General features: G+C 56.6%; 1 protein-coding gene across 4 annotated transcripts; it reads left to right on the top strand.

Moving 5' to 3' along the window:
• Window positions 1–10,602: 10,602 nt before the first annotated feature.
• On the top strand, window positions 10,603–23,207 carry LOC111158460 (AT-rich interaction domain 5A). Of its 4 annotated transcripts, XM_022520480.1 has the most exons (7): window positions 10,603–10,693; window positions 18,058–18,173; window positions 19,657–19,795; window positions 20,150–20,202; window positions 20,728–20,825; window positions 21,084–21,243; window positions 21,593–23,207. In XM_022520480.1, exons 1-7 carry the CDS (start codon window positions 10,690–10,692, stop codon window positions 22,829–22,831), a joined length of 1,809 nt encoding a protein of 602 aa, XP_022376188.1. In that variant the 5' UTR covers window positions 10,603–10,689; the 3' UTR covers window positions 22,832–23,207. The 4 variants fall into 4 exon arrangements, with proteins under 4 accessions (XP_022376188.1, XP_022376189.1, XP_022376187.1 ...); XM_022520479.1 differs by lacking the exon at window positions 10,603–10,693 and having other exon boundaries at window positions 16,617–18,173; XM_022520481.1 differs by lacking the exons at window positions 19,657–19,795; window positions 20,150–20,202 and having other exon boundaries at window positions 10,604–10,693.
• The last annotated feature ends 2,530 nt before the right edge of the window (window positions 23,208–25,737 follow it).

The following is a 25,737-nucleotide window of genomic DNA, read 5'->3' as shown; positions in this document are numbered from 1 at the left end:
CCTCTACGCCGCTGCCATCTGGCGTCCGTAGGACCCTGGGCATGAGCGCAGCTGTGTTCCTGGCCCTGCCAGAGAGCTCACGGTGGTCCTGCTTACAGGACGAATTTTGTGCTGAGGTGGTGAGCTGAGCCAAAGCGGGCAGGGCAACAGGCCCAAGCCAGGTGTTCTGGGGGCTCAGGAGGATGAACCATCAGCATCTCCTTTCCACACCTGTCCTAAAGTCAGAATGAACTTGAGTCCAGCAGGGTCCCCGAGCCAGAGACTTTCTGTACCCGCAGAGGCTGGGGGATTGAGTGGGGGTCTGGAAGTAATCGGAATCCACAGGCTGGATGAGGGGGGTCCGTAGGCCTCACTTGTTCCACTGACCCTGGCAGTCCAGCCTGAAAAGAAATTAACTACTCCATGTAGATCAATGTTTCTCTCCTGGATAAGGGTAGTTCAAAAAAACCTCGTTAACTTGGGCCTCACTGTGTGTGCTAGGATGCTGGTCAGAGGGCAAGCTCCACTGAGCTAAGGGGCCTAGAAGTGACCTTGAGGGGAGGGGGGGTCATTGTCAGGGATGCTGAAGCTACTTGAGGGGTCTTTTTGAGTTGGTTTGAAGTTGGTCTCTACCGTGGGAAGCCAGGCCTATTGGAAGAGGGGGTAGAGGACCCAGGAGTGTCCATATGAGACTTTCAAGAAAAGTTATGAAGAGCTTCACACCTCTATCCCCAGGAGGGTGTACAGGACCTTGAAAGCTGTTGGAGAGGGAACAGCAGAGGGAAGGGAAGGTGCAAACACAAAGAGGCATGAGGGGCTTGTTGAATGACCTGAGAAGGGCAGGCCCGGGGCAGGGCCTACTGGGGTAAGGAGACAAGTTTTCCTTCAGAACACCCCAATCCTCTGGGCCACCAGGAGGATCACTGACCGCCCTGGACGCCCCGCAGAGCCCTGGGACAGGAGGAAGCACCCTTCCCTGAGTCAGCCCTTTCTGCCTGGAGCCCTTCCCGGCCCCTTTTCTGGGGAAAAAAAAAAAAAGAACTATGTGGGAACAAGGGGCTTTCAGCAAGGCCCGAGGGGACCGCGACGCTCAGGCCCAGGAGCTCCCTGCCTGGCAGTAATTTGGGCGCGAGAGAAATATTGGTGGCCTTGGCTAACCGAATTATTCTTTCGGTTTGAACCAGCTACCCCCTTTTGACTCAGATCCGGCTGGGCAAGGAAAGCGTTTCCGAAACCCCCGCCCGGTCCTGCGAACCCAGAGGGCGGGGGTGCAGCACCGCGGCTCCGAGGAAGGATCCGGCGGGAATTGTGAGCCTGGGGTCCCCTAGGCGGCGCCCCCTCCCCGCTCCCCCCGCCCCCGCCGCTCCCGGCACCGCCCGGCCGCGCCCCCTCCGGCGGCCGCTCCTCCGCTGGGCGCCCACGGGGGCTCTGGACGACCCGGGGCTCGAGCCTGGTTCGCCGAGCACGTGCTTAAGGCACCAAAATAGAAAAAGAAAATGCTTGGAAAGAATTTGATATTTCCAAACGAGCATCGAAATCGCCTTACGGGAAAAGTCAGTCTTGTGGGACTTCTTGACACTCATTTAACCGTTCAGAGTTGTTTTTATTACGCCAGGGGGTGGGCACAGTGATCTTTTTCAGGGTTTAGCCTCTACCCCCGCCCCCCATCCCCAGGGCCCTCGAGCCTCCGGGCCCCTCCAGCGGCACCCCGTGTCAAGTCTCTTCGAACCCCATGTCAAATCCCTGGGGCCACAGGGCCGCCCAGCTGTTATTTTGCAGAATTTCTCTCTCGCGGCTGCCCACCAGCAGTTCTGCTTATCACTCCTGCCACTGACTCACAAGGGGAGGAGGGGATTTCTGAGCAGTTTCAAAACTTAGCCAGAATATTAGGGGTTTCATGCAGTCCTTGTTTATTTATTTTTTTTAAAAAGCCCCCAAAGCCAACAAAATATGACACACAGGAGCAGGAGGGAAGGCGGGGTGGACAGGGGCCTTCCAAGACTGAATGGCCTATATGCTCATTACAGCTGGACCTGGGATCCAGGTTTCCTGTCTCCCTTCCCAGAGCCCTGGCTCATGCCGGGCCTTCTGCTTTGCTCTGGACTGTAGAGAAGAGTTGGCGTATATGGAGAGCTTCCTCCTGCCACGCACAGTTCTAAGCCCTTTACAAGAAATAGCTTGTCTGGTGCATGTAATCGCACTAGGAGGTGTGAGAGCTATTAGTACGCCATCCCCATTTTACAGATGTGGAAACCGAGCATGAAGGACTTCACTGACTTGGGGCACTTGTCTTAGGGAGAAAGATGCTCATTGCTTCCACCACTCCACTGAGGCACAGCCGGCTCAGCCACGGCAGGTCTGGGAGAGTGAGTGAGGCTACTGGGGGCCTGGAACCCCCCTGCCACAGAGACCAGTAGGTCAGGGGCTTGGGGATACTGAGATCCTGAAGGGATGGAGGATGTGCTGCTTTGAATGGCATCCAGGGCCCCAGATCCTGCTCATCACCACCAAGGGGCCACTGGGAAGGGAGACCCGGGGTGGGGGCTCTGATCCTAGCTGCCAGCCTGGGGCCAGAGGGACGGAGTGGCCACCAGACCTGCACGGTTACCCAGCCTTGAAACTCCAAGAAAAAGGGAACGTGTATGACCTCAAGGCTGAAATATAGAATATCCTGCCCTTAAAAATTGGGAAGTGCTGGGGTGCCTGGCTGGCTCGGTCGGTAGAACATGTGACTCTTGATCTCAGGGTTGTGAGTTCGAGCCCCACATCAGTGTAGAGATTAGTTTAAAAAAAAAATTAGGAAGTGCTGCCCTAGAGAAGGCCTAGAGGATATGTGGTAGGGTGGTGGGGGAAGGCAGTGGGAGGAGGTGGAAATGGGTATCCTGCCCTTTCTCTCCCTCCCTTCCCCTCCTTCATCCCCCTTCTATGGATCTTCATTGTGCACTACAGGACAGAGAAGGCAGTTGCAACAGCAAAACCCTGCAGGCCAGCCCCATGGCTGAAGAACCCGAGGCACAGATGGGCAGCTAGGGAGAGGCAGGAGGGCTGGACAATCATCTGTCCCCTTTAGGGCGTCCGGGGAGGCCAGCATGGTGTCTCAGACGTGGGGAAGGAAGCCTCGGGGTCCGTGATCTCTCTAGTGAGTTGCAGTGGAGTGTGTATGCATTTGTGTTTCTGTGTGTGAGCTATGGGCTCTCTCATGCAGGATGTGTGTGCAAATGCACAGGTGTATGGACACAGGTTTGTACTCATGCTCCCAGGCATGCAGAACTGGAAAAGATGCACAGTGTGTATGGGGAGAATGTTGAGTTCTGGGTTGGCGAAGTGGGAAGGAAGGAGGGCCTGAGACAGGCAGGACCATTTGGACCTGGATTCTCCTTGGGCTCTCCCGGCCAGGCACTGTGTCAAACATTGTTGGGATGTCAGGAAGGGAGGGCAGGCCGCGCCTGGGGCAGTCTCAGGATGGATAGTACTGAGATGATGATCTCAGAGGCCTGGCCTTCAAGCATGGGATGGAGTGTGGGGAGAGGTCCAGGGAGAGTAGGAAGCTTCTAAGGGATGTTGAGTTCTTGGAGCCAATGGGTCCCAGACGACTCCAAGCCTGGAAGCTTTCATTTTGATGTTAGCGTTCATTGGGGGAGCAGGAATTAAGGCAGCCTGCCCCACCCCAAAGCCTAGGCTCGAAGAATTGAAGGGGTTAATGGAGCCTATTCGGGTTGGAAAGGAATCATATACCTTACCGTAATTCCTCCTGGCGTCTTGGCATCCTGGCTAGACCCTAAGACCTCACCAGAGACTTCAAGACTTTGAAGCTATTACCTGAAAACTTAGGAAACCTGATCAGGTTGGGCAGTGGGGGGTGTCTCAGGGCCCAGCCCAGATCTCCCCTGGGAGACACACAGGGAAAGATGCCTGTTGTGCTAAGAGGTAGGGGGGATGGTGGTGGAGGACGTGTGGTTATTTATTTACTTCTTTATTTTCTTCCACAGATGGAGAATTCGCCCAGTCAGAGGCTGTTTGCCTGTTAATACCACCAATAGCAGAATGGTCATTTGTTGAAGGCCTGTGTGACTTCTAACCTCACATTAACCTTGATGGGCGGGGGAGATGGCTAAACCCTGTGTTACATGTGGGGAAATTGAAAATTAGAGACGGTGAGTAATTCCTGCAAGCTCACCAGCAAGCAAGACTCACAGAGGACTGGAAAGCAGACTGCCTGGGCTGCAGAGCCTGGGCGGTTCCTGTTCTAGTACCCAGGGCTGGGAGTGAGGGCAGCCTCCTGGGAACTTGTGAACCTGTGTATGCTTTCCCCTTGTCCTTTCGTTTGTTTAATTAATTAATTAATTTTAAAAGTGCCTAACTCATTGCCAAGAGTGAAAGTGTGTAAGGACCTTAGAGCTGGGCCTGGCCTGCCTCAAACTTCGGTGGCTCTGAGCTTCAGTTACTCTATGCCTCCTTGGGGGACCAGGGCAGGAAGCCAGTGGGAAGTCTCTGGGCCCCAGCGGCCTTACCTGGTGAGGATCCAGAGCGGGAAGACACCTGTGTCTGGTTCACAGCTGGGACTCAACTCCTGTGATTGGCCCTGGAGACGGCTCAGACAATAGCTTCTAGGGGTCAAGAGGCAACTTCTTGATCAGCTCGCTCTCCCAATTCATCATAATCCTGCTCTCAGGACGCCAAAAACTAAGCTGGTGGTCACACACCACCACCACCACCACCACCACCACTAGCCCCCCCAACGCCGGAAGACTTTCCCGCACGTTTAAGGGAACTCGGCACCTTCCATGAGATTGGAGACCCTCCCCCCACCCCCGCCCCTTTTCCTCTCTCCGTGTCCCCAGGCCAGTCCCCAACCCTTGATTCCAACAGTAGACCTGCAGCTGCCGAGATATGGATTCTAAATCCAGGAGGAAGTGAGGGACACTGAAGAAAAGAGTATCCTAGCCGCCCCCCATCCCCGTGTAGTCCCCCCACCATTCACCTTGCAGGGCTGCCCCTGAGAGGGACATGGATTCTTCCAACAGAGGGCAGCCCCAAACCTTCCCCGAAACACTTACCAACTCGTAAACCGAGGCCTGGCGGGGCGCTCCCCACCCCCCAACTCTCACCCGCACGCCCCTCACTAGCTGGCCACCCGCCAGAGCCCAGGGTCCAGCTGTCAGGACCCTGGCATCCAGTCCCCGCCCCCGGGCAGGGCCGAGCCGCAGAGGAGCGCCAGCCGCGCCCCCTCCTGGCTGCGCTCCCGGCCGGGCCTCTGGAGCCTGCCTCTCCCCCTCTGATGTAAACTGATATTTTAATTCTCTTACAAGGAATGGTGTTTAGAGAAATGACTTAACCGGATTACTCATCGTCTATAATGACTTGGCCTGGCTCCGAGGCTATTCCTAGACATGACGCTTGAGGCTTTGATTCTTTCTCTCTTTTCTTTTGCTACTTTTTTTTTTTTTTTATACCAAGAAATTACAGCCTTGTGCCCGCGGCGGCCCCGCCCCTACACGCCCCTCGCACGGCATTCTGGGGGACGTAGTTCTCTCTCCCGCAGCCCGCCGCTCCGCACCCCTGGCTTCTCTTATCTCCTCTAAGTGCAAGCCAGCGGCGGGGTCCGGCTTGGGAACCTGTCTATGATAAGGAACCCTACAGCAGAAACCCCTGTTGTGCGGTGATTGGGAAAGTCACTTAACCTGTACATGCTTTGGTTTACTCCTCTGTCAAATGGGAGACAGTCATACAACACAGGGTTGAGGGGACAGTGGGATTTTATTTTTAAGAGGCTGCACAGGCCCCACTTTTCAAGAAGTCTGTCCTGTGCCTATGTATTGACCTCCAGTCTACTTACCGCTTTGTATTACAAAGTGACACAGAGAACCAGGCTTTAGTTATTTTGTCCCTGGGGCTTAATAGGGTCCTGGCACACAGTCGGCTTTTCCTTACTCCTTACTGTTTGCTGACGAGCCTCTGAACTTATCCAGCACGAACTCTCTGCTCTTTAACGCCCTCGGCTGTAATATGGAGATAAATACAGTGTCCACATCACAGGGAAAATGACATCATGGAGGTAAGATGTTTGGCATAACGTCTCATAAACACTAGTCCAAAGCATTGCCCCCTCCTAGTGCCAGGCTGTGGCTCAGAAGCTGTGTGAAGAAGGGATGGCTAATTCCCCGCAGCCTGTGAGGTTGACAAGGGTACATCTTCTGATCCAAAGGATCAGGGCTTTGTTCTGCTTGTGGTTATGGCCTCAGTGTCTAGCCCAGTGCTGGTAAGGAGTCAGACCAACTGTTGGATGAATGAGTAAATCAAAGACTACCACTGGTTTCCACAGGAGGAAGCTAAGCCTCCAACAGGTCAAGTGACTTGCCCAAGGCCACATAGCAGCTGTCTATGGAGGTATCCAAACCCCCATTTTTGGGGCGCCTGGGTGGCTCAGTGGGTTGGGCCGCTGCCTTCGGCTCAGGTCATGATCTCAGGGTCCTGGGATCAAGTCCCGCGTCGGGCTCTCTGCTCGGCGGGGAGCCTGCTTCCTTCTCTCTTTCTTTCTGCCTGCCTCTCCGTCTACTTGTGATCTCTCTCTCTGTCAAATAAATACATAAAATCTTAAAAAAAAAAAAAAACCATTTTTTCTCTTTGTCGTTCCCCTCCCTCCCAACACAAGGGAATCGGCTTTCACCCTTCAGGCTCAGGAAGGGCAGGCAGAATCTCAGGTTTCCACCCTGCGAGGCCTTTGGTGGGGTGGAGGAGCTCCCAGTCCAGGCCGGGCCCCACAAAGTTGTTCCCGATTCAACTGAAGGGCAGGGCTAAGGGGTGGGGGTGCAGTGGGGAGTCAGAGGGAACAAGCAGCTGGATGTGCACATGGCTCCCTGGGTGGACAGAGCTGGGGAAGCTGGTTTTCACGTGCCCTGGGGGAAAGTGGCCAAAACTCTTCCGGCTGAAGTTGGGCCCTTGGTGATCTCAATCTTGGCTCGATCCCTGTCCCAGCACCACACCTCCTCACTCCCTCACCCCCAGCAGGTCCCCAAAGGCTGAAAGCTATTCTTGGCTTTTTCTAAAAGAGGCATTTGAAGGCATGAGCCAATTTTTTCCATTCCTGAGCTTGGGTATCATCTATTTCGGGCGTTTGTTGTTTTCCATGAGTTGCAATGCCACTGTGAAGCCGGCCTTTCCTGGACAGCTAGCACGAGGGAGCAAGGCAGGAGCAAGGCGGGGCCAGCAGTTAAAAATACTGTTAAAAATACTTCCCGCTTCATTTCTTCTTTGAAAACAAAGCCCTGGGGGCCTTTTGCAACTGCTGAGCCTGGGAACAGAGCTTCCCAGGGCAAGAACTGGCAGTGCGTTGTTTTCTGAGTGAGCTGGACGGGTTCATGTGGGTCCCAGAAGAAGCAACACTGGCGTGCTGTGTGACCTTGTGCAACGCACTTAACATCTCTGGGCCTGGTGGCTGCCTCTCTAAAATGAGGCCAGGTGGACAGATCTTGAATGGGCCCTCCAGCTTGGAGAGCTCCAGGATGAGAAGAACCTCCACAGCCAGGTTTTCTTCCAAGAACCGGGCCAGCAAAGGGTCCTGGGAGTTAGGAGTTAGGAGAAGGCAGCTTTTAGCTTTAGCTCAGTGTCTGGGAACATTTTGTGGGTTTTGGGCCCTGAAAGTGTTCTAAGGTGGTCCTGAATGTTCTTAGAGGACTCATGTAATTGAAAAAAAGATTAAATGCCATCAAAGAGGGAGTTAAATAAAGACACTGTGGTAGATTCACACCAAGGCATGCAGCCCAGGAGTTAGGAAACAGGCAGATCTGTGTTCTGACATGGAGAGATCTCCGAAGTCTATTGTTGGACAAAAAAGCAAGACTGGAACAGTTAGAGTTGTATCATCTGTTTAAAAACACCCATAAAACAAAGCTAAATATTTTTCTACATCGTGGATACATATATTTATGAAAATGCATAGGGAAGGTTCTGGAAGATTTTACCCAATTTGATAGTCCTTATCTCTGGGGCCAGGAGGGAAATGATTTTTGGAGTGGTGTCAGAGAGGAGCGATTTGTTTGTAATGTTTTGCAGGAAGAATGCATTTATTAGTGGGTTTATTTGTTTGCTTGTGTGTTTTTGATGCACAGAGAGACATCAAGACATTGAGGAGCTAGGTGACTTCTCTCAGGCTGTCCTGGGCTGGGAGCCTATCGTCAGAGCGTGCAGGGGGACGGGCGCTGTGGGTGGAACATGGAGGTGTGTGACATAGAGGCTTGAGCAATGGAAGTGTTTATGCTTTTAGGGAGGCAAATGGAGATGTTGTTCCGCTGCAAGATTTATTGGCCATTGTAAATTACATTCTATAGCAAACAGTTGCCTCGGGAGGCAATTAAATTTAGATCATATTGTTCTCAGGTTGGCAGAGGCAGGTGTTGACTTGCTGAGGCTTTGCGCAGCAGCCACTGTCTGTAAGAGTGTGGTCGGCTGCCTGGATGGCAGAATAACCCTATTCCTTGGTGGGATGAGCTGCTGATTTGTAAAGTAGTGAGTTCCTTGTCAGAGGGGGGTCTCCAATACAGGAGGGAGGATTTGCCTACGACTATGACCCTGAGGGGAGCAGCCAGGTCTCTATCCCAAACCTTAGGCAATCAATCCTTATGGAATGGGTGAAAGTGGGACTAAACGGGCCATTCAGCTTCCTGATGGCATTGTACTGCCTTGTCAGCCACCCCACCACAGCCTCAGCTATCCTGGAGAGTTTGGAAACAGGGAAGTGGAGCACACTAGCACAGTCACCATGATAACAGTTGTTCCGGGCAGTCACTAATTATTGTCGATGATGCATTTGTTCCTAAATCTACGGGCACTGGCTCTTACAAACCACCCCACTATGAGGGAGATAAGAGAGCTTACAGTGTTGTCAGCTCTCAGATGACAGAGATCTTCCATCCCAGGGTCTAACCAACTTGCCACCCTGGTCCATTTGTTTAGGATGACAGGTGGGCAGGAATGGGTACAAAAAAGTTTGGTGTGCCTGGGTCATGAAGGTTGCTCAGCCACCTGAATTTCGAGTCTGCACCTCACTCCTGGATTCCAGGACTCAGTTCAAGCTCCTTGTGGACGTCTTGCTGGCCCATCACTTCCTCACTAGCGCTATGTCTTCCCTTTATGCTCGCTCCTCCTCAGGCTGTAGTCCCTGACTCTGTTAATGGTGCTCCCAAGGAATGGCTGAAGGAGATGATTAAGGAGGTCTTTCTGGAGCCCCAGTGCCTGGATTTAGCTCAGGCTCTGCCACTTACCACTTGTATCACTTGAGCCAATTAACCTCCAAGAGCCTCAGTTTTATCCTACAAAATGGGGACAGTGATGGCGGGAAATACCTAGAGTTGTTGTATTAGAACTAATCAACAAAAAATATGGTGAGTGCCAACTATGAGTTAGCAACAGGGTTCAAGTCCTAGCTAGTCAAATGTTGAGAACACAGCCTCTTTTTTCTTCAAATTGTGGTAAAATATACATAACATAAAATTTACCATTGTAATCATTTTTAAGTGTACATTTCAGTGGCATTAAGTACATTCAGACCACCATCCATTGCTACTTTTTCACCTTGTAAAACTGAAACTCTGTATTTATTAAACAACTCCCCATTCCTCTCTCCACCCCCCCAGCCCTAGGCAACCACCGTTCTACTATTTGTCTCTATGAATTGTTCTCTAAGTGCCTCACATAAGTGGACTATAACAGCATCGGTCCTTTTGTGTCTGGCTTATTTCACTGAGCATAATGTCATCGAGGTTCATCCATGTAGCACATGTCAGAATTTGCTTCCTTTTCAAGACTGAATGATACTCCATTAATGGACATAACACACTTCATCCATTCATCTGTTCACGTCCATGGTTGTTCCCACCTTTTGGCTGTTGTGAATGATGCTGTGAGATCTTGGGCTCTCGAAGGCGAGCCTCAATTTAGCGTGACTAACTCCTCCCTTTGGTGGAAACTGCCGCAGCAGGCTCAGCAGCTCCTCGGGTGCCCACCTCACCCTTGCCTCACCCTCTGCTCCCCAAGCAGGGGTCATGCCCCCTCATTGGAATGCTTTGTAGCTGCCAGTCTCTGTCTTTGCGACATCTATGAACATTGGCCACAGTGGGCAGGCTTCCGGCCCCAGGTGTTTCTGGGACCCCACAGAACTTTGACCAAAGGACTCGATAGTTTGGGCTAGCCTTGTTTAGCTAACACCAACCACCTCTACTTCCATGTTGGTCAGGGTGGGAGTTGGAAAATACCCATGACCCAGTTCAACTCAAAGTCAGAAGCACTTTGCTCACCCCACTCAGCCCCAGTGCCCTACTGAAGAGCAAGGAGGAATTTTCCAAGACTAGTTTTGCCCCTTAAGGCACAGGCAGCAGTGATTCCGGGGTGTCCTGCCTCAGGCCCTGTAGCCAAAGAGCCTCTTTCAGATACCTGGGTCTCTGAGCCTGGGAGACGGAAAGCGCACTACAACTCCCAGAGGCCCCCGGGCTCGGGGGCGGACCCCGCCCCCTCGCGGAAAAATTGGGCCCACCAACCGGAGCCCAGAGTGGGGCGGGGGCGGTGCCCGGGCGGGGCGGGGCGGGGCGGGGCGGGACTGGGCCGCGGGGAGGCGGCAGGCTTGCGGCGCCGCGGGCCAGTAGCGCGGAGAGCGCGGGGTCGGAAAGCCGGTCGTGCCGGGCCTCTCGGGCGGGCGCCGACGGACCTCGCCGGGCCATGGGTAAGCGGCACCGTGGCCTGTCCTGGGACGGGGCTGGCGGCCCCGTGGAGGGGGGCGAGATTGCCCTGCCAGATCCCCTTCAGGCCCTCGTGGCCGTCGGGGCCGCTAGAAGGGGCGAAGCGGGACTTGGCCGGGGGGGTGGGGTGGGAAGTGGACTCTCAGTCCAGGGCGCCGGCGACCTAGCCCGGCCTGGGGCGCCAGCGCCCTCCGCCCTGCGCGGGAGAGGGTGAGGCTGGGTGTCGGCGCACACTCTTCGAAAAAAGGAAAGACAAAAAGTTTTGGCGGCCAGGGGCTTCCCGGACGTTTATCTCGAAACTCTTTTCGTCGTCTTTTGGCTGAAATTTACCAAGTCCTGTACGGTTCTGTCATCCCACTTCCTGCTGTGGTTTCAATCTCGAGCTGGTCTCAGCTAATTTGTTGTGACAGGCTGTCCGCAGCAGTTTCTCTGTCTCCCAGCCCCCATTTGCCTCCCCTCCCCCCGCCCGCCCCGTCACATCCCCGCGGTTCTCAGAACTCGCCGGCGCGGCGGAGAAGAGGCACCGGGGTCCCTGGGCGCGCGCTGGGCGCTTTCCACTGCGGCCGCCGTTTCCTGAAAGTGACTCTGCGCGGGTTTTGAAGAACTTGCTCAATGCACTTTGAAGAATCAACTGTTCCTTTTTCAGTAGAGGGGTGTTCTGATCCTTCGGCGGTTACCGGCTTCCCGCCCCCTACCCTTTCTCTTTCTCTTTTCTCTTCCCTTTTCTCCTTTCCTCTCCATTCTCTCTTATTCTTGTCCCTGTCCATCTTCTTCTGCCCGCCGGCAGTAGCTTCCCTCTTTGCTGTCGTCTTCTTTCTTGCGTTTTTCTTCTCTTTCCTCCGGTCTCCAGATGGGACAGGGTGGCAGCCCCGGGAGCGATGGGGGCTGAGAGTTGAAGCTCAGGCTGCGAACGTGCGAGGAGAGATGTTTGGCTTCGCGCTCTGGCGGAGCTGCGGAGTGGCCGTATCTCGGTCCCTCCCACAGAGTGTCCCGGGGGCGCCCTCAAGCGGGGTTCAAGTCCCCCCAGCCCCGCCGACGTTGAGGGGGGGCGGGTGGTGGAGCCTTCCAGACTTCCAGCCTTCCAGACTGCGAGGGCTCATGGTGCAGGTCTGGGGTCACTGCGCTGGCCAGGCCCAGCGGCCCTTTGTTTGCCCGGTGGTTAGCCAGCTGGGAGGAGTGTGCGGGCCGAGGGGAGGCCAACAGGTGCTTCTCGCCCCCTCCGAAGGACCACTATTGGGGGCGTCAGCATCTCTGCGCCCAGATGCCTGCCGGGGCAAAGGAGGAATGGGAGGTAGTGGCTAGAGAGTCTGCCGCCCCCCCCCCCCCCCCCCCCCCCCCCCCCCCGCCCCACCGAGTTCCAGACTCCACTGGAACCCTGGGCACCCACCTGGGGCTAGAACTCTGGAGTGGCAGAGGAGAGGTAGAAAGGACCTCAGAAGATCAGGCCCTCTTTCTTTGACATCCAGTCAGAGAAACTGAGGCTTAGAGTGAGGTCTGGAGAGGCAGTCCTCCAACACCTCTCCCCTCCCTCTTGCCTTCCTTTTACATGGTGGTAAACTGACCAGGTACTGCCCACACCCTGTTAGGCCCCTGGGGTCTCTGAGTGGGGGGTGGGGGATGGAAAAGCAATAGGCCATGGAGTGCCCCAGGCAGGAGTTAGGCAGCCTTCCTCCCATCCTGGCCATGTCTCTACTCTTGGGCCATGTCTTGGACAAGTCATAGAGGCTGGTTTCTCCATAGGTGGAATGGGAACAGGAAATATAGTTCATGGGGACATAGGAAACCATCCTTAGGAGGAACTGCTACTATTATCAGCTACCTCCCAGGCCTGGAGAGGCGCGACAGTGAGGAGTCAGCCTAGTCCCGAATAGGGTCTTTAAGGACATACCAGAGCTGGCAAAAGGGGGACAGGCGTCCCAGTGGGGTTAGGAGTTGATAGTCATATTTGGAGCCCTCGTGTCCCCTGCCTTTCTATATTTCTCTCAAGACTGTCATCTTGGCCCCTCTGCTCTCAAACCCTGTTTCCCCCAGGCCCTGGCTGAGACACTGAGGCAGAGCCGGGCAGAAGCTGTACCCTGTGCCTTCAGGGGTCCCATGTCCAGCTCAGCTATCCTCAGTGCTGGCTGGAGCACAGCCCTTGGCAGCTGCTCCCTCCCCACACTGCCCACTGGTGAGAGCTCCGCACCAAGACTCCGCCAGGCAGCCGGGCTTCTGGGCCACGGAGTGGACGGGCTGCCTCAAAGGTCGTCTTTGTTTTAGCTCCAGCTCAACTAAGAGAAACTTAAGCCAACAACCTCGGGAGAGGTGGGGCGGTTTCTGCTGGTTGTTATTGAGACGCCTGTTACCATTATTGTTGTAATTGACGCAGTGCTCCCAGTGGGTGACTTTTCATGAAAGGAAGTGTTGCTTCCTTCCCATTACACCAAGGGTGAATGGGGCGGGGCAGGGCAGGCAGAGAGAGAGAGAGAGAGAAGAGAGAGGAGAGAGAGAGAGAGAGATATGGAGGGGGAAGAGGGAAGTGGGGGAGGATAAGAGAGAGGAGATATAGGTGGTAGGTGGTGGGGTCTGGCACTAGGTCTCTGACAGACTGTATGGCCTTGAACTAGTCATAGCCCAAGCCCCTCTCTGCACCAGAAGCATCTGAGATCCAGTAGCTCATACTGCACCCCTGCGGCTGTTTATGGAGCACCTGCTCCTGGCCCCACATGCTCTGGACAGTGACACACAGAGGGGAGTGAGCAGGACGCACAGACCTCCGATCTCCCTGTGGGGGGTGTGTACACACAGGGGGGAGGTCTGTGTACACAAGCACACGCTTGGCTGTTGTTTGTGTGGGAAGCCTTGTTTCTCACTTTGTTCTGCTTAGAACATCAGATGCATGGGGGTCTGGCACACCCCCTGAAGCAGAGGCTGACTTGGTGGGAGGAGCTCCTCTCCGGAGTCAGAGTCCCTTCCCCGCGCTTCTGTCCCGCTCCTGCCTGATTTTAGCTTGTCAGTAGAGGCAGACTCTTTTCAGCAGATTAACAGGAGTGGTGAGATGGGAGATTGGGGAACCCCTGCTTCTGTTAAAAACCCTAGATTGCAGGGTTCGGAGCCCTGGGACAGATTGCTCTGGTTCTGGTTCAATCCCAGCTTTGTTACTAGGAAGCTGCATGACCTCAGGCGAGTTATTGAACCTCTGGGATCCTTGTGTGCTGTATCTGTAAAAGGGGGGAGATAGTATCCATTGGGTGGCTAGAGTCAGTGAAGCAATGTCCCAAAATGCCTAGTCCAGGGCCCACCAGGAGCACTGGTTGGAGTTGGTGGAGTGTATATAGTGCGGAGAGAGAAATAGGGAATCGCTTGAGAACAAGCAGCCTTCAGGAAGCAGCCTCCTTGGACTTAGTGACTTAAACCAACCTCTTCACTGCTGTGACCTTTGGACCTGGGGGTTTTAGTATATGTGCTGCTGAAGTGAGCACTCAGACCTGGGGGTTAAGCTTGACTTCAACACAGGCCATGGAGTTAAACAGAAATCAAGTTCGCAGTGCCAGAAGGGCCTTGGGCAATCCCCCTGCCCAGCACTTGGCCACCCCTACTCACTGCCCAGTGAGGCACTGGGTCACCAGGGGCCAGGGGCTCCTATCCTGGCCCAACCAGCAGCCCCCGTCCTCTTTCCAGCAGTGACAGGAGGGAATAGCGGTGGCTGTAGAGCGAAGTTCTACTGTAGGTTACAAAGCTTTTCTCACACTATTATCTAGCTGCCCAAAACCTGAGGAATAAGCTTAATGGGAAACACAGGGCCTTTAAGCAGGAATATCTGAGGACAGCAGGGGGAAGCCTGAATCTGGGAGACCTGCGGTCCCGAAGATGCTGCATCGGAAAGGTGTTACTTCTCTTCAAAGTGATTGCTAAATTTAAATGCAATTCAACCAAAACCCCAGTGGTTTGTTTTCTTTTTTAAAGGAATGTGATAAAACTATCCTGAAGTTCAGAAAAAAATGATTTAAAAAGACTAATGATGGGGGACTTGCCCTCTGGATAGTAAGCTGTTTTACAATTAAAACAGTGTGCACCAGTGCCGGCATGCCACAGTAAATGAAATAGAACAGAAAAATCCAGAAACAGTTTCAGATGTGTTCCTTCTCAGCCTTTAGGTTACGGGGAGAGTAGCATTTCAGATCGCTGGGGGAAGGGCATCACTCGGTCTGTATTGGGACCACCTAACCGTTGAGGGGAAATAGGATTAGATCCCGATCTCACACCTTATAGGTCCCAGATGTGTTCAAAGTAAACATGAAATAATAATCACCATTATTGTCATTATTGCTTCCTAGATGGAAAAAGTCATGTCTGAATGACAGTTCTTTGGCAAGCAGAGGTTTTCTTCTCGCAGAGTGGATCCACCTCCCCTTTACATTTGAGGCTTTGTGGTGAGAGAGGGACAGGAACTCAGTGGCCCCTGGCAGCAGCAGTCATTCAGGAGCAAGTGGGACTGTCCTGCCTCTGCAGGCTGGATGTGGCTGGGAACCTAGGATTTCTGGTCCCCAAGCCCCTTCCTTCCCCTGCAGAGCCAGGAAAGCAGCCCAGCCCTGTGTCAGCTGCACTGGATGGTGGGGGAGCTGGGAGCCTGGCAGGTAGACGGGGGACCAGTCTGTCACTTGTGGCAGGGGTCTCAGACTTAGCTTTCCTAGCAGACCCCTTTTCCAAATGAAGATTAGCAGGAACCCTGGTCTACATGACTGGGGAAAGGAGGGTGTAGGGAGCCAGGCACAGGACAGAGGGCTTCCCAGAGAAAGAGGGGGCTCTCCCTCAGCTAAGGCTATGCAGGTGGAGGCCCAGAAGGCCCTGCTAGGACAGAGAGCATTGCTAGCTAGCCTGGTTGGGAGAGAAGGGAGGCTGAGTTCATTTGGGGACTCAGCTGGACACCAAGATAAAGAGAGCATTTCCCTTTGTGGCTCTAGGCAAGAGCTCTGGTCCTTTCCTGTCTGGGGTTAAACAGCTCAGATTGGTGACCTCCTTTCCAGGTAACCCGAGTGCCCGACTCCAGGAGGTTTCCCTCAGTGTGGCCCAGCCAGAGCTCACCAACTCTGGAACCAGGCAGAAGGGACAGAGGTCCTCGGGCCCCGTGGCTCTCAAACTGGCTCACCCTTTGAGATCCTCAGGGAGCCTTAAACTCTGATGCTCCTCACAGAAACTTAAATCAGACTGGGGCTGGGGAGTAGGGGAACACAGTCATCAGAGTCTCAAAGCGCTCCCTCGTGATTCTTTTTTTTTTTTTTTAAGATTTTATTTATTTGACAGAGAGAGAGAGATCACAAGTAGGCAGAGAGGCAGGCAGAGAGAGAGAGAGAGGGAAGCAGGCTCCCTGCTGAGCAGAGAGCCCGATGTGGGGCTCGATCCCAGGACCCTGAGATCATGACCTGAGCTGAAGGCAGAGGCTTTAACCCACTGAGCCACCCAGGTACCCCCTCCCTCGTGATTCTAACGGGCCCTGGTCCTACCACCTTAGTCTTCGGAGGTCGAGGGCAGCGACTTGCCAGGGGCCCGGAGCAAGTGTGCAGGCAGGCTCCAGTGAGAAGCCGCAGTAACACCACAGGGAGGGACTCAGGGTGGAGAGAGTCCTTTGATGCCGAGAAGCTGGACCAGCGGGAAAGAAGGCAGAGAGGGTGTGAAAACAGGCAGAGGGGGCAGGGAGAGCAAGGAGAGGAGCTGGTGGAAGTGGGTCCGCCACTGACGTGGGAGACTTCACCAGTTGGAGGACAGTGAGCAAAGGACTCAAGGTCGTTCTCTCCCATTTCACAGAAGGGAAGACTGAGGCACAGAGTCACCCAAGAACGCAGTAGGAAAGGGATCAGCCTGCTGGCCGGGGGTGGGGGGGTTCAGTTGTTAACACCCTGTTATTTTGGGATATTGATCATGTCTCGATTGATCAGAAGCCAGCCTGAGAGGAAGGCCGATTGCCTTGGCGTGGGTTTCTCCCCCAGGCTTATTTGGACTCTTCATCAAGGCTCCGCAGATCCTGGTGGTAACGACAGCAGCCGCAGTGGCGGCCAGGCCACTTGGGTTGGTGCTCAGAGAGACCTCGTTTTGAGCCTGGGTCTCCTCGGGAGACAGGCGACTTGGCCTCTCTGGCTTCAGAAGAAGAAAACATACATGCGGAGCCAGGGACCCACACGGCATGAGTGAAGAGTCACCCGCCCGTTCTGGCCACATGGGTCACACGGGTCTGGGTTTATTGTTAGGAGATTCTCTCTCTAGGACCAGAGGGGACTGTCACAGGTGCCCAGCAGGAGGGATTTCCCGAGTGGGAACAAACCCAGAGAATGGGATAGCTCACAGTAGGCTAACAAGAAGGAAAGGCGAGTTAGAAGGAAAGAAAGGGTGATCTAACGACCTGGGCTCCTGAGCACAGGTGCCCTGCGACCTGTCAGTGGGCCTGAGGCCGGTTCAAGCATTCCAGGGGTTTCTGGAAGTTTCTGCAGCTATCAGCTCATGGCTGCCCTTAGTAAAATCCAGCCCCACCCCGGTGCAGGTTGTGAGACTCACGCCTGCTCCCTGAAACCTGGCACCCAAACTGTGCGGGGTACGGGGGGGGCGCTCACTGAACCTTCAGAAAGCCTGACGGGTGGTGGGCAGTGGGTCCCAGTGGCTGCGAATCGCCACAAGGGTCACGAGAAGCAGGAGCGCTGTGCTTGGCTGGGGGCTGAGGGAGGCTGCCCAGAGAAAGTGGCTTGTTGGGTGAGACCTGGAGGGTTACCAGACCCTTGCAGGTGAGAGGAGCAAGTTTCCTAATTAGGAGCACTTAGGACTCTGCAGGTGTGCGTGAAAAGGTCCGATATTTCATAAACAGGAGCTTCTAGTCTTCTGATTCCTCCTGGAGGATCCAGCACCCGCCGTGGTGCTTCTGGACTCCCGAATGTGGGAGCCTCAGCAACTTCCCAGCTCACCCACGGGGCTGTGGAAACTCCGCCTGAGTGTGGGGTGGCTTTTGAGACAGGATTTCCCTGAGCGCCGCAGCCCCAACCTTACCCTCCTCTGACTTGCCTCTGGGGTGGTTTAGGTGGTCTTTTCTTCAAAGATATGAGGGGCTGGCCGGAACAGAGGAGGGAACAGCAGCAGGCTTGGGGCCCAGTTGAGGGTAAGCCAAGCAGCGTGGGCCTCCAGGGTGACCCCATAGGCGCGTGCGGAGAGCCAGCCTGCGTGCAGTCAGGGCCCAGGGGGCAGAGGACACACGGCTTCCCACCTGCCGGGTTCAGTGGGGGTGGGAGGACCTGCCGTCTCTCCTGGAGGACCGCTCCTCACTGCCTGCTCTTCAGCCTGTGCCTCAAGTGCTCTCTCCACCCCCCCTCTGCTTCTCTCCTTGCAGCACCTCCTGTCAAAGGGAAAAAGAAACAGTCAGAGGAGGGTGAATCCCTTGACCCATCTGTGTCCCCTCAACCCCATGGTGAGCAGAGCAGGAGCCAGAGCCCCGTCCATGTGGAGGTGAGTTGGGGGGTGACCCCTGGGGAACCTCTTCCCTGCCCTCTCCCTCCACTGTGCACAGCCTCCCAGGTGAACCTGGGGACTCCCCAGGCTCTCAGGAGGGTGTATTCCCAACCCTCCAGCCGGCAGAGCCAGGAGTGGGGCCCGGCCCTGCGGTTTCCAGCCTCCATCAGGCGCTGTGGGAGCTGGGAGCCAGGGACACAGGACCCACCCGTCACCCGTGGCAGGGGTTTTAGACTTAGTTGTCCTAGCAGAACCCTCTTAGCAAGTGATTTGCCCAGAACCCTGATGAATAAAGCAGATAAAAGCACAGTTTTAGGACAAACCACACGTACACCCATGCCTCCCTCCAAGTTCACAGCGTGGATATCAAAGTCACTCAGTGAGACCACTGAGGCTATTTTGGTGAGTGTGGTCTGAGAGGGAGCCACGGGGCACATTGTGGAGCGCTGGCCTCAGCACCCACTCCTTCCAGCCTTTTGCTCTGGTGGCACAGTCTGGAGTGAAATCCTGATCCATACGGAAGAGTAGTTGGAAACGTTAACAGCTCTTAACAGCTTGCATGGAAGAGCAGGTTCATGGGAAGAGCGGCCGAGAGAGGGTCTTCCTTCTGAGGCCTGCACCAGACCAGCTCTCAGGGTCCCTAGTACGTTACAGTTTCTTAGGTGACACGTGAGTTCGTGATCCATTTATCAGGGGTCAGAAACAGTACCGTGGTGCTTGAGCATCTTGGAAACGCACAGCTCTCTGGACTGTTTCCCGCCCAGATGATTTACCTGCTTCTGGTGTTTGGGGCATCCCCATCCAGGACCTGAGAGCTGTCTGTTCTCCAAGCCCCGAGCCCCAGCCCAACTGTACCCTTCTGCCCTGAGCCACCAACAAATGAAAAGCCTCAGCAGAAATTGTCCCTCTGGAAGCAGAAACCGACAGTCTGGTGCACCTGACAGAGGGCTGTCAGGACCCCAGGACAGGGCTTTGCCAGCAGACCGGCGGCTCAGAGAGGCAGGCCGCCACGGCAAAGGCTCGGTGGACACAGGACCCTGCAGTGCCAGAAAACACCAGGCACTTCATTCCTTTGGCTTTGACCACAGAGGTCCCCAGGAGCCTGCCACCAGGAGCTCACAGTCCGGTAGAGGAGCCGAGGTGCAGACAGAACAAATCCAGAGCGCGACAGAGAAGTGGTCTGTGCCTAGAGAGCCGGAGAAGCGGCAGGGCTGCTCCTCTGGCCGTCTCTGGAGCCTGGCCCCTGTGGACTGTGACCCGGGGTCCTGGGCACTAACAGCTGACAGACGCACCTTTCTGATGCCAGAAACAGACGCTCTAGCCCAGAGCTGTGAGCTGGGCACCTGGGGGCCTGCTTCCTCCAGCAGGAGGCTGGGGTTGGGGGCCACACCACTCCTTCCTCCCCAGCAGCTGGTGGTTCCGCCTATCCCCAGCCACCCACCAACTGGGGGCTCATCCCAATGCCTCCTGTTCTTTCCAGGACTCCCCCGAGGCAGGCGGGGAGCGGGAGGAGGACCAGGAGCGGGAGGAGGAGCAGGCCTTCCTGGTCAGCCTCTACAAGTTCATGAAGGAGCGACACACGCCCATCGAGAGGGTGCCCCATCTCGGCTTCAAGCAGAGTGCGTCCCTGGGGTGCAGGCAGGGAGGGGGAGCCCGGTAGGGGATCCCATCCAGGCAGGGTGTCGGGCAGGCACCCCCACTCTGGGCAGCCCCGGGTGATGCCAGCCCACAGGGGTCGCACACAGAAAGGGCGCCCCCCTCCAGGAGCAGGGCTGCAGTGGGTGGGGCCGGATTTCTGTCCTCACCGGCCACCGGGCCCCCAGCACTCAGGGCCTAGCCCAGCCATCCATTGCATTGACCCTGTCTGGGCGTGTGCTGGTTCTGTGCCCCCCTGACAGGTCCAGGGGAATGGGCCGCTGGCTACCCCTTCCTCCCATGGAGACTGACAGGGCCCTGCCCTCTCTCTTCTCCAGTTAACCTGTGGAAAATCTACAAAGCAGTGGAGAAGCTGGGGGCCTATGAGATGGTAAGGAGGGTACCTCTGAGTCCTCAGCATGTGGCATCCTGCACCCTGTTCCCCCTGGACCCTGTGGGGACCTGAGGAGGAAGAGCCTGGTCTGGGGACAGAGCTGTCCTCATGGCCAGATAGGAGGAAGAGGCAGGGCCCCAAACCCTGCCCCTTCCGCAGCTGTCCCGCATGCTGTGGGGAAGAGGGCCTGCCTTGTACTGGTACTTTGCTGCTCAAAGCAAGTTTTCCTGTCTTCCCGTCTGTTCTGTCTTCCTCCTGCAACCTCCCACCCGCCCCCCGCACCCCCCACCCCGCCCCCAGTGCCGGGAAAGCTGCTTAGCTGGCAGTCAGGTAGCGGGCCCTAGGGGGGAGAACTGGCTAGCGGCCAGGGGAGCTCCCCCGCCCCACTGCCGCTGCTGGAGAAGTAACTGCAAAACTGCAGTCCTTGCCCCCATCCCTGCCAAGCGGGGGTCTGGAGCTGCCAGGACGCCCCACTGCCAGGGGAGTGTGTGCCGGTCGTGGCCTCACGTGGTGCCCTTGCAGGTGACGGGCCGCCGCCTCTGGAAGAACGTGTACGACGAGCTGGGGGGCAGCCCGGGCAGCACGAGCGCGGCCACATGCACACGCCGCCACTACGAGAGGTACGGCTGGCTGGAGACCCTGGCGGTAACCTTGGCTGGCACCATGGAGCGGGGCACAACTGCAGCAGGGCGAGGAGTGGGGTGTGGTGTGGACACACCACGGACCACCAGAGCAGTGTGCGCTGTGTTCATCCCAGCCCAGATGAGGAAGAGCATGGGCCCCAGGGGTTGACGGTGTGGGGAGGCCAGGGGGCCTAGACAGTGGGAACGGTGTGGCATGGGCCGGCCTCCTGGTGGACACGCTGTCCTCCTCCTCAGGCTGGTGCTCCCATATGTGCGGCATCTGAAGGGGGAGGACGACAAGCCGCTGCCCCCTTCCAAGCCCAGGAAGCAGTACAAGATGGCCAAGGAGCCCCGGGGCGATGACGGGGCCCCTGAGAAGCTGAAGAAGGCCAAGGAGGAGAAACGGTTAGACCAGGTAAGCTCTGAGCCTGCCTCGAGCCACCAGCGGACCCTGGGCCTCACTGTCCCTGCCCACACCATGGCTGCAGAGCTCCCTGCCCAGGAAACCCAGAACCTGCTCTGAAGGCAGATCTGTGGGGGGCCATGTCCTGTCTGAACTCCAGTCTGCACCTCAGTCACTAGGCCCTGTGTCCTGATACCAGGCTGTGTCTGTTCAGAGGACAGAATACCTTTGGGAAACTTCTCACAAAGGTGCTGGAAGGGCGAACAGAGGCTCTTGGGTATGCCCCTAGCTGCCACGAGGTCCCCAGGTCACGATATTTGCCTCACACCTAACCCTGAGACATGGCCTTTTCTCCTTCTAGATGGTGCCTAGAAAGACAAAAACCGATGCCGCCCCTGACCTGGCACAGCTTCCCAGCCAGGAACCCCCCAGGGAGGGCCCAGAACAGCCAGGCCCGGCCCTGGGGCCCTCTTTACCGTTCACGGGCACCAGCGGCTGCCCTGAGGCCTACAAGCGGCTCCTGTCCAGCTTCTACTGCAAAGGAACACATGGCATCATGTCACCACTGGCCAAAAAGAAACTCCTGGCCCAGGTGAGCAAGGCAGAGGCCTTGCAGTGCCAGGAGGAGGGCTGTCGCCATGGGGCCAGCAGCCCTAACAGGGACCCCCAGGCCTCCGCAGCTGTTCTCCTCTCGGAAAGTCCACAGCACCCAGGAAAGCCAGCTGAGAACTCCAGGCACCGGCTGAGCCCTCAGGAGGGATTACAGGCCCCTGGTGGCAGCCTTAGGGAGGAGGCTCCGGCAGGTCCCCACCTGCCAGCCCCCATCTTCACTGGCTGTTTCCATGCGTACCCCACTGAGGTGCTGAAGCCTGTCAGCCAGCACCCTCGGGACTTCTTCCCCAGTTTTAAAGATGGGGTCCTTTTGGGGCCTCCTGGCAAAGAGGAGGGCCTGGCGGTCAAGGAGTCCCAGCTGGTATGGGGCGGGGACGCCAACCGCCCATCTGCATTCCAGAAAGGCAGCTCTAGGAAGGGCAGCCCCTACCCCAAGCCCAAAGCCTGCTGGGTGTCCCCCATGGCTAAGGTACCTGCTGAGAGCCCTGCTTCCCTCTCTGCCTTCCCTAGCAGCACAGGCCTGAGCAACAAGCGTAGCCTGGAAGAAGAGGGGTTTTCCCCTGGTGGCAAAAAACTGCGGGCCGTGTCTCCCTTTCTTAAGGAGATGGATGCCAAGGAGTGTGGGGCCAAATCGGTGGGGTCTGGCTTGGCCGTATCCTGCCTGCTGGGCCCCACGCTGGGGCCTGCCCTTCCCGAGGCCTATAGGGGCAGCATGCTGCGATGCCCGCTGAACTTTGCCGGCACCCCGGACCACTTAAAGGGCCAGGCCACACTCCCCTTCAGCCCCTTGGTCATCCCTGCCTTCCCGGCCCACTTCCTGGCCACGACAGCGCCCTCACCCATGGCCACGGGTCTGATGCACTTTCCCCCAGCGTCCTTCGACAGCGCCTTCCGCCACAGACTTTGCCCGGCCTCGTCCACATGGCACGTGCCTCCTGCCACAACCTACGCGGCACCCCACTTCTTCCATCTCAACACCAAGCTTTAGGTCGGAGGCCGCAGTGCTGCACTGTGCTGTGCAGGGTCTGAAGGGGCCTGAGCCAGGGAGGCACTGCCTGGGGTCTGGGCTGGAGCCTAGTCCCCGGGAGAGCTGGGCTGTGCCCAAGGCAGGAATGCACCTTAGGGAGCCCGGCACCAAAGGGGAGGCCGTGGGAAACCCAGGTTTGTCTCAAGGAAGCAGCCCGAGCGTGGGGCCCCAGTTGTTGGACGGGACTTGGGAGAAGACAGTGCCCAGCTGGCCGCTCCCGGCGAGGTCCCCAGAGTGGAAGCCAGGAAGGTGCTGCAGGGCTGAGGAGGGGGGAGCAGCTTGAGGTATCCAGGCTGCCATGGAAAAGCCAATAAAAGACCAGCGTGAATCTACCCAGTCCGAGGTGTGCGTGGTGCCGCCCTTCCCAGGGGCAGGGGGGCTGGGGCGTGCTCATGGCTGGGGGAGCCGAGAGAGAGACCTACTAGCATCCACTCGGGTCTGAAATGCTCCCACCCGCACTGAAGAGCAGGACCCAAAGCCGAACTCAGCCTCCTGTTCGCACTTCAGCAGGTGGTGATGTTTGTCCTGTGCCTTCTATCCGCTTTCCCAGGAGTCTCCGGACAGTCGCCTGTTATCTGCCTCATTGTATAGGTGGGGATCTAAGTTCGGAGAGGGCTGGCCTCTTGCCTCATTCCTTCAGCAGGGAAGCGACAGAGCAGAGTTAGGCGCTTGGGTGTGACTCCACTATTCAGAGCTAAGCCACGGGACCCCGAACAGAACAGTAGGATGAGTCCCACAGCTGTTAGTCCCCCTGGGGGCCAAGGGTATAAGCAGGGAACCTGAATTGGTCTTGGTGATGGACTCAGGGCTTGCCAAATCCTCCCAAAGCCCCCATCCCACTCTCCATCTCCTGCTGCACAGGGATGGACCAGGAGGTTCCCGACATGGGGGGTGGGTGGTGGGAGGGTGCGGGCAGGCACCCAGAGGGAAAGGGGAGTGAAGTGGCCAGGCTCTCAGGTTCTCAGCCATGGTTGCTCTGGGGGTTCAAACCCTGAAGCCTAATACCCTCCTTCCTAAAGGCTGTGTGTGGGGACCAGTGGGCCCCCCCCTCTTTCCCCAATAGGAGGGAGGGTGGGAGGGCCCCTTTCCAAGGCTTTCCTCCCCTCCCCAGGCTGCCTGTTCTCAGAAGCCAGGGACAGCAGCCTGCCGAGCTTCACACATGTTACTGCAAAGGCAGTACTGGTCTTGGACCCAGTGGCGGGGGGGTAGGAGTAGGTGTGGGGTCAGGCCCCCAGCTGACAGCCTCAGACTGGTCAACGGTGGCCTTTGACATCCACCTTTGGAACTTGCCTTCCTTCTGGGATACTCAGGGGCTCAGGCCATGGGAGGAGCAATCTATGTGATAACACCCCGGCACCCCTGCCCTGCACACTCAGTTAACAGATGAGTAGGCTGAGGCCAGGGATGGGCTCTGTTTGCCCAATGCCACCACTGAGTAGGACAGAACCTGGCCCAGGGCACACACAACATACCTAGCACCAGGAGGTTGGCTACCCAGCCCACCTATCCCATCCAGGCTCCTCTTGCCTCCAGCCTCCAATTCTGGAAGCTGCCTGTGGAGGGGGAGCTCAGATGGGCACAGACCAGAGAGCTGCCCTCCAAGTGGGGACCAGGGATGGGGTAGTCGGACGGTGGCAGTCACCGTTCTTGGCTCTGTGGGGGGCCTCTCAATTCCCCACCTTTCTCCTGGGCAATGTCAGATACCAGCCTGAGTAGCTACCCGGCCTCCAGTCCTAAGCCCCCCGTCCCCACATGCACCCGCATGCTGCCCATCTCTTCAGGCTTCTGGAGTGGTGGACAATTGGGGTGGGAGGGCTGAATTCCCCTGCCACCCTACCTGCAAGTGCCCTGGGCGCCGAGCTGCCAGGTAGGGGGTCAGATTCCCCTAGGGAAGGGGGAGGTAAGGGCTGCTTGTTGTGTGCAGGGTCCTGCCTGAGATGCGGCAGGGTCGCTGGGGGGCCCTTCCATCCACAAAGCCACAGCGGCCTCACTCTGGCACAGAGGTGGGAGCTGTGCGCCTGGCAGCCGAACGTGGGCACAGAAGGATCAGCGCTGTGGTGGTGGTGCCCTCTGGTGGTTGCTCTGGGGACTACGCCTTTCCTTGAGAGGCGGCCACCGCCTGAGATTGTGGGGCTGTGGCATTTAAGCTGTTGAGCGTGGCGGGGAGGGCTTGCTTTGGCTGCGCGTGTACCAAAATCGGAATGAGGGCGGTGGTGGGTAGAGGCGACTCTGGAAGCGACTCTGGAGGCGACTCCCCGCCCCTTTGCCTGGTGACCGTTCAAGTAGAAGGCCATGTGTCAGGCACTTGACACACAGAGCTACTGTTCTAGCAGGTGCCAGGCACTGTGTCAGGTGTTGGGAGGCACACCTTAGTGGACAGAACATCCAAGCCCCTGTCTTCATTTTGTTGACTTTCTATGGCAGGAAGAGAATAACTAAAATATGGAGGAGTTCAGCACGAGGTAGGCAAACAGGGCTGGGAGTGGAGTGTACAATTTGTTTTTGTGGCAAAATATAACTTAGCATAACACTTACCATTTTCACCATTTTTAGGGGTACAACTCAGGGGCACTGACTGCATTCATGGGGTCGGGCTGCCGTCACCACCACCCATGTCTGGGGCGCAGAGATTAAGCAGAGTGGCCAGGAGGTCTCAGTAGAAGGTAGCATCTTCTACAGAGAGAGCCATGCAGCTCCACGGGTGGAAAGCAGAGGGGCTGGGGAGGATAAAGGCCTTGGGTGGGAGTGCGGCCGAGGAACTAGCAGACTTAAGGGGTTGGAGCAGAGTGAGATGGGGGAGAGATGGTGGAGAGAGAGGTGTTGAAGCTGGATGTGTGGACCCTTCTGGGTCCCAGAGTGAGCTGGAG

Source organism: Enhydra lutris, unplaced genomic scaffold, assembly GCF_002288905.1.
Source record: "Enhydra lutris kenyoni isolate GAN:26980312 unplaced genomic scaffold, ASM228890v2 scaffoldscaffold59, whole genome shotgun sequence".
NCBI lineage: Eukaryota > Metazoa > Chordata > Mammalia > Carnivora > Mustelidae > Enhydra > Enhydra lutris.
This window is presented reverse-complemented; position numbering and strand designations above follow the sequence as displayed.